An 8,456-nucleotide genomic window follows, 5' to 3' on the forward strand; every position below is an offset into this window, starting at 1 on the left:
AGGACAGCAAGGCTAAGCTGCTCAGCCTTCACTGTCCCGGTGAGCTCTTGTCTCTTTGCTGGCAGCGCCTATTAATACAAACATGAAATGGGCTTCTAATGTGTGGTACAGAGAACCACACAAGCCATCTGAATTAGAAGGCTGAACTGTATTAAGACTGATTGTCTTTATACAAAAGGCTTACTACTTATCCGTGATGTCCTGGTGCATTCAGTCTGCTGACATATGCTAATGTTGCACATTTGAGGATGAATCACGCTTTCTGGAAAGCTTCACCTATTTAATCATGTTCTGGCCTTCTGGAGATTCCAACAGCCCAGGCCTCCGTCATGTAGACGAATAAGCGAAATCCCTCACACTTCGCTGTCTGACTGACACAATGTCTGGTACAGTGAAGTGTAATACCCCGGTCTCTTCCTATATGGCTGCTCAGTTTAGCTGAACTGTGGGCTACATGCAATAGTTAATGAATAAATACTTTAAGAACAACATCTGATTTACTTGCAGTATAAACTTGCAAATTACAGTTTCTCTAGGATCTTCATGAAGATAGACAGAAATAGAACATAAAAATTTAAATGTGTTGAAAGCACATTAAGGTTGCTAAATCAAGCACTTGAAATTTAGGAAATGCCAATCACAGTTCTGCTTCCTTGAGTAACTGAGTTATGATCCAGTCTTTAATTATACAATCAGGTACTATTTTTTTCTCCTACATGCGTGGGCAAGTGTATTCAAATCTCTTCCTCCTAAATTAAATAATTAAATTGGTAACATAAGTAGGCTGTTATCCTGTAAGTGGATCAGCCCTTACACAGGAAAAGTGCTCAAATTCAACTGCAAGCACTGCAACTCGCAGCAGGACAACACTGGCAAACTGTGTATCGGGGTCTGGTCTTGGCCCTAGAAGGGTGGTGAGATCCAGCAGCTCCAGCCCTGGTTACTGACAGACAAGCATAGACTCATCGAATTCATCCTGGAAGGCTGTGTGGCTAAGTGACTGCGACTTGGCACTGCTGCGTGAAGCTCCCAGGCTTCTATTCACAGCCCTGCCTGACGTGACCTTACACAACCTCGCAGTTACCTCACTCGTAAAATAGTGGGGAATGGTCACTGCCTGACCCAGGAATAGGCTATGAAGGCTTGCTCAATAATAAGAGTTGTGGACCTCCCAAAAATAGAAATGGCCCATAACAGAAGAGATAAAAGCAAACCCCTCCTACTCCATATGCCGTCACCTAAGCCTAAAGCATCCTCTGATGAACACACAGCCACTATCCCTTTGAGGGTATCTCACCTAAGTGCCTAACTTCCCAAAGATCAAGCCACTTACTTGTAGGCTGGGTGTAGTTGTAGGAAACTAGCATTGTAAATTTTAGCTGTGTATTTTAACAATCCCCACTGGTTTTCAACCAATACATTATCTGCTGGAAAGTCTTTGTTGCCATTTACAACCAAAATGAGGATGAAGTAGGGATTTGATGGTTGCTACTGAAAAAGAAAACATTGCAAAACAGTCTTGCATGAGCAACTAAAAAAGAAAAAAAAAAAAACGAATTATCATGGTCACTAGGGTAACAAAAGCATAAAAAGGAGCAAAATAAGTAATTTGATATGCTTACAAAAATATTATGCTGTTCCACTGTGTTCCACAGTTTCATTAGAAGTTGCATGTTTTGCCTTTGTTATCAGTGATTTTTCTGGAGAGTGCTATCAGAGGTAGACTAATTTCAAACAAAAGAAATTACTCATAATTTCAAAACCAGTCATTTTTCACCACATGTCACTAGCGGAACTTTTCATTTAGATTCAAGTTTTTATTCTAGGAGGGAAGGTAAAGAGATGTTTACCTATAAACCTTCTGTTAGAACTATTACACAAAACAAATCTACTTGTCTAAATTTAAAAAAGTTCCTGTTATAATCATTCTATCTTAATATGCTCAGTAAATAAGAGTTGGTGGTATAGGTTAGGACATATTGAATTTCATTGGTTTAATTAAATTGTTGTTGATAAACTACAACAAACTTTCTGTTTGGGAAGGCTTATTTAAATTTTGGAACCTACAGTTTAACTTGCGCTCATTTCCAAGTGGTATAAGACAGGGTGAAATAATATGTTTCAAATTCAGTAATTTAAAATGGTACTTTAAGTCACACTGGTGCAATATGGTGTGCAGACACACCCTGGGAAACCTATGTGTGATGCCAGCTTAGGGAACTTGAGTAAAAGAGCCAAACATAGATAACTATATATACAGGAATAAGAGATACACAATAAAAATGTCTTCTTATATAGCACCCGCTGATGGGCTGCTCCTGAGACTTTTAAGGAACTGGTTAGCCTACTTTCACATTAAAAATACTGCACAAAGCTGGCCAGGATTTCAGTCATCAGGTATTGATCGACAAATAACAAAACACAATTAAATTATTTCTTGTACACTCAGAATAAGTCAGCTCTGCTCTTACAGGTCAGTTAACACAAAACAATCTCTCCTCATGAGTTGAGAGCAGTTTCTCCTTTTGCTGCTCTTCACACCCACTGCTTGGTTACAATCCTAGCCAGTGAGATAATTATCACCGAGAAGAAACATTCCATTTTCCCTTTTTATATCTAGTTATGCTATCAGTTCCTCCTAGTAAGCAGTTGTACAGCCCCCGGAAGGAGGATGCAGCCTTACTTGGTGAAACCTGCCACTGTGCCTTTCAAGTGAGGTAAAATTTAAGGAAAGGCTTCAGTCAGATTCCCTCACCACTTAGCCCTGATGAAGGACTTTTTGTTTATATCTTAGCAGTACGCAAGCCTCACCTGATGCTTCACTATCACACTTACAGCAGGTAACTTCTGTTTGAACTGAAAACAAATATCCTTGTGAAGGAGGAGAAAAAAAAAAAGAAATATTTTTAAAAAGGAAAAAAAAATAAAAGTATGGAACACCTAAATGTCTATCTGTTAAATGTTTTTGAGCTCATCTTAAAAAAAAATTTTAAAAAGTGTTAAATACTTATTTGTACTCTCTTGATTCAACTAGAGTTTGCTGGAAATTTTCAAACCTGATAAAATTTTATTTCCTTTGCCTTTAACTATATCAAATATAATAACCAGGTCCAGGCTTACCACTAAGAAAAAGAGTGGAATTTTTGTGACGTGGTAAAACAGTATGCTGGTTTAGACCTCCTGGTAGCCCCCAAGGGGATGTGATGCAGAGGAGAACATGGAACTCACTTTACTGGTTGCTATTTAATTTTATCAGTACTCACAGAGATTCTGGATTGCATACTGCAGGAACACTTGTATATATACAATAAGGGACTTAAAATCATGGAGAAGCTTAACAAAATGTAGCAGAAAAAGATTACCTTTCTGTAATTTTCTTTCTCTAGATGTTAATAGAGAGGCTGGAATTATTAGCAGGATATGAAAGTGAAAAATAAAATATGATGCAATGTTAAGGAAGCCAGGCTTCCTGCCTTTCATGTCTTCTCCTTCCAAGGTATTCACAACCTTGTCATTTCCTAGTGCCGTCTCTTGTCACAAACCACTCTACCCTCTTTGATTTTCTCGTGGTCTCAGCTTTCCCTGACTTGTTTTTAGTGTCTCACATCAGCATTCTTTTTCCACAATTTGTTAAGAGCTCTCCCCTTTCTTTTACATCTCTCTTGAAGACCCATCTTTGCCATAATTTCTGTAATAAATATACCATGTTACTATATCCTGACAGATGAGAATGATTATTACTTTCTGCAAAAAAATGTAACTACCAGATTATTTTAATTTATGAAAAAAGGTTACATAGATAGCTACATTTGCTTCTTTATATTTCTTGTCCCAGTCTTTCCGTGTCACTCATCTTTATGAGCTGAAAGTTATGTGCAGTAATATATGAAGACATTCCTTTTTTAATTCCCTTGCATAAGGGATGAGATTCTATTTCAGCGTTGTAGCTGCAAACTAACGTTACACAACAATTAGGTAGGAAAGATAATGCATATTCTAAAATATTTTTAGAATGAGAAAATTGTATTCAAGCTGAAACTCTATTCACACAAAGCTCAGGAAGAAGCCTCACACATAACCCCACAATGCATACCATCCCATAAAGCACACCTCAGCCATGGGTTTCAGTTATCATTACCAGAGATCTTTATATTTCATGGCATAAACACTTCTCAACCCCAACTCCAGGTACTCAACTTTAGTCACAGCACAGCCAAGTTTTTTTGGGATGCTTCCCAGCTTCCAATTTACTCTGTTTCATTCTGACTTTTACTGTTTGGCAATAGCTCTCTAGACCTAATAATACTTAAGGTGCAAACTAATAATATTTGTCTATTCCAAAGGTCAAAGGTTCTATGTACATTTGGGGAAATTAATGCTCAATCAACACTAGATGACAGGATAAACATCAATGAAATTGCTGCTGCTTTCTCAGGGAACATGCCATATGGGGCATCCATTTCCTGAAACCTTTCACCAAGCTGGGCATGTGCGGCACTTTCCAACCTGCCTGCTGAAGGGAAAGTCTCTTCCTGTTTTAGCCTCATCCTCAGTACAAAATGTCCTTTTACTTTTCTTGCTTTAAAATTCCTTAAAATCAGACATATTGCATATACAAGTAAATTTGATAGTTAATTACAGTCCTAAGTATATTCCACAAATCACTGAAAGAAAGCTAAGATCAAAACTGTCAGTTTAGTGGTTTTAGTCTAATTAAATTGTTAATGGAAACATTAAAAGTTATCAGACAGGAAGACTGAACACATGCTATCACTCAGGGAAAAAACCCACCCATAACACTGGACTTCATTTGATATTGTTAACACTGGTAAGAACACATAAACTTTAAAAGCAATCATTTCATTGTGGTTTACTCCATAAATTAAACTGTACCTGGGGAGTCATTCAGGCTGAAGGCAATTCGCACTGGCTTATCAGCAGGTACCCTGGCAGTGGTGATCATGTGGGCACTTGAGTCAATGCTTTTACTTGTTTGTTCCAGCTGCAATAATACAAACAATATATTTATTACCATTCAACAAATGAGTTTTAGCACTTCTCATGCATTCACAGCTACCTTTCTCATTCTAGCTAAGCAACGTTTAGAATCAAAGTCAAGGGAGCGCCATTTCACTTTTCCATTTAAAAAGGATTTAAGTGAAATTCAGTGCAGAGGCTGCCTTTCTTTGGCAGTTACAGGTTACAAAGAATGATGGCAAAGGAAGCTTCCCCTCTCCTCACCTGCTTGCTCCCCGCCATTGTCCCTTCAGCAAGCCTTGACTCGTGGCAATGCTGCCTGGTTCTGAAGGTGAAGAAGGAAGAAGGGGTGGGGAGTTGAGAGTAACATGACCCCAAGCCTGCCATGTGATTGGAAACGTGCACACCACTCCACATGGTGTCAATGAGGAGACACCCATTCTCCTACCTTCCACCCATACGCCCCCAGTCAAACTGTGCCTGATGATAGTCACACACTTAATGGTCAGAAAGTTACTGGGTCTCCAAACCTTGGTGGTGATTCCTCAGTGGAACTCTGTGCAGGTGTAGGTGTCTGTCTGCATGGGTTTGACTCCCGGGTCGGGACCTTATTCAGTCCTTGGTCTTTCTTCTGAGACCACCAACTCCAAAGTGGCTTTACTGAGATGAAACCCTGTCCATTAAGAAAACTACTATTTCATTTCAAGTAGGGCACTAAACAATTGCTAAGCAACAAAAGAATTAGCTACTACTGATCTGTAATGGTATAATTAAAGCATCTCTGAACACTCAAAAGTTGTACTCAGAGCTCTACTATGTATAGTTAACCTTTTGAATGAACAGTTTGGTTAAGGTCTATTAAATAGCTGAACATAAACTTAATCTCCTTGTACATCAGGCATAAAGCTGCTAAAATTCACAGATATTAATCTTCTGATTAGGCTCATGTGTGGAGAACATGAAGTCAGTGGACTTCATGAACGCAAAAGATCTGCCCATAAAGAAATTATTTTAGGACTGAAGACTATGCTATCTAGAGTGCATTGTATCCATACCATCCAACTACATGGACAATTATGAGACTAGCTTTTAAATCACCATAAAAAATCCTCAAATAGAAACCAAATTCTTCAGGAAAACGCAATGAATTTACTAAAAATTTTACCACATCAGTAGACAACACAGCATTTAGCTAGGGAAAACAAAAGCCAGTTTCCTAAGCCAACAGTCTTGCAGTTTTTCAGTAAAGTAGCTATTGCATAGCACGGAAATCCCAACAACTCATTCTAATTTACACTTAATTATTTGGCAGTCTCAGAAAGTCAGTAGAACAGAACAGTATTTCAGGGTTATAATCTTCCTTGGTGATGCACAAGTGAATCAAACTCTTCCCTGGCATCACTGCCTTGCAATCAGTGGAAGAGTATCAAATTTGCATTTGGCCCATTAATTTCAGCATTTCTTTTTTATTTGCTTTGTCTGTTTTAATATTTCGCTAGCAGAGTGACACGGTTACTCTGTGGCAATGCTACACAAGAAATTGTTATTTCAAGTGCATAATCTTTTCTTAAAATAACAACAAATAATCTAAAATCATTACTTTGAATAATACTTATTTGGAGCTGAGAGTGTCTCTTTCTACTAATACATGAAAGATATCAGGGTTCGTTCTTTTATTGTTTCATTACTAATAATCAAGACACACAAAAATTGAACCCATATCTCTTTGGCAGAGACAAAGAAAAGTCAACTAAACTGCCAGACTGCATGTTTTTGGACTCAAGAAAAGATCCCTAGAGCCAACTGAAAAATTGTATTTTGAAGTGCATAGCATTGGACTAAATAACTTTTACCTTCTGAGCATTATTGATCTCTTTTTTTCCTCCAGACCCTCACTTTATAAGAAAGATCTGAGATATCTCATTGTTTTTAAAAAACAACAGAACTACTAATCCAATATTCTTTATCATATTTCCCTTCCATACCTCCCAATACAAGATAAAGAAAAAAAAAAACAAACCCAAAAAAACCACAAAAAATCCCAACATATTTTAAGTGATAAGCACATCCTTGAAACAAGACTGTTCATCATTCTGTGTTGGTCGTACACATTCCTCTTACATCTGCTTACTATCTCAAGTGGTCTTCCACATAAGAGTGTACTTAAAATTTCCTATCATAGCCTAAGAAATTAAAATGATGCATTCTGCTAGAAGTTTTAAAGTTGCTATTGCAATATTGCCAGGAGTAAATCTGTTGTCTTATCCCAGTCACATACTCTGTGGTCTACAATGTCTTTAAATTACCTCTTTTAACCACCTACTCTGTGAGGGCAAAAATCAATACCCCTTCAATGAGCAATGGTGAATTCTATCATAACACAAAAGAGTGTTTTCATTTTATTCCAATCCACAAAAAGAAATCTCATCTCTATATGTAGCAATTACCCTGCTATCCATTTTTTTTATATTGCATTTATCCCTTCGCTCCTTTTTGCGTAGAAGCCTCAAGCTCCACATCACAAAAAGCAATCAACGAGAACAGAGAGGGATGGAAGCAGCCTGTGTGCAAACAAGGTGATACAGGAAACACGCAGACTGACTGCCCCCAATTCCCCACCTGCCTTCTCCATGCATGAAGAAGAATATCTCTGTAGTCAGAGATGAGGGTGAGTGGGCAACCTGGAATTTAACGAGATTGAAGGAGTAGCCCTCTTCTTTACAACAATTGCCTATGGAACTGGCTGCTGTTTCTCCATAAAAAATCTGCAGCAGAACTCAGATTAAGCGCTGTTACAGCTCTATCAATTTAGTTCAGTTTTCACACCTGTTGCCTTACCTCACTTAGCGGAGTGTCTGCGCTTGTATAATCCAGGGCCAGCCACTGCCTTGGCTTGTCCTTGCCTTTATGGAGTAAAGCTTCAATAAAAGAAAAGGCTGCACCTGCTGCATAGCAACAAACTGACAAGGTCTGAGAAGCTGAGACAGCTGTCAGGGCAACATGCTGCTACCTGCACTTCCCATAGGCTTTGCTGTCCCAAAGGATCACCCTTTTCCGCTTTTCTCCACAATTCTGCTTTTCCTTCCTCTCCTTGCCAGTGATGAGGGATTATGATGCTGTCACGCTTCGGGGAGGAAAAAATCCTTCTGTCACAGGCATTATTAAGCAGCAAACTGTGGCGAGCCGAAGATTTTTAATTCATTAGTCCTGGCAAACCTAAAATACAAACAGACTTGCTTCATAGGACAGGAATGTTTTCAGCATGACCCAATCGGTGTCTGTGTCTATTCCAGCAAACTGGCAAAGATAGCATGACTCCAGTCAGCAAAAATGTCTGGGGCTCCAATCAGCTTGGGCTGACACTGCCAACTTGGACTGGCTACAAGCGCACTATCAAATGATAGCAGCGACTATCAAAGCTAACAACAAGGGATGGGCTTGGCATGTTAGGCTAGGTTCACGTTGGCTTTGGTCAACCT

The 8,456-nt window shown here is 38.8% G+C and overlaps 1 protein-coding gene across 2 annotated transcripts in view; it reads right to left on the reverse strand.

The window, feature by feature from the left end:
* Positions 1–8,184, reverse strand: part of MAP3K7CL (MAP3K7 C-terminal like) — a 31,153-nt gene extending 22,969 nt beyond the window's left edge. Inside the window, exons 1-3 of one of the 2 annotated variants that reach the window (XM_010083817.1) lie at positions 7,816–8,184; positions 5,508–5,650; positions 4,894–5,002 (exon numbers count right to left, since the gene is read on the reverse strand). In XM_010083817.1, the coding sequence (XP_010082119.1) occupies positions 4,894–4,963 (70 nt within the window). In that variant the 5' untranslated portion in view covers positions 4,964–5,002; positions 5,508–5,650; positions 7,816–8,184. Of the gene's footprint in view, positions 1–4,893; positions 5,003–5,241; positions 5,260–5,507; positions 5,651–7,815 lie in introns of those variants that run through there. The other variant, XM_010083816.1, reaches the window with a different exon arrangement.
* Positions 8,185–8,456: the final 272 nt, after the last annotated feature.

Source organism: Pterocles gutturalis, unplaced genomic scaffold (assembly GCF_000699245.1).
Source record: "Pterocles gutturalis isolate BGI_N339 unplaced genomic scaffold, ASM69924v1 scaffold9585, whole genome shotgun sequence".
Taxonomy (NCBI): domain Eukaryota; kingdom Metazoa; phylum Chordata; class Aves; order Pterocliformes; family Pteroclidae; genus Pterocles; species Pterocles gutturalis.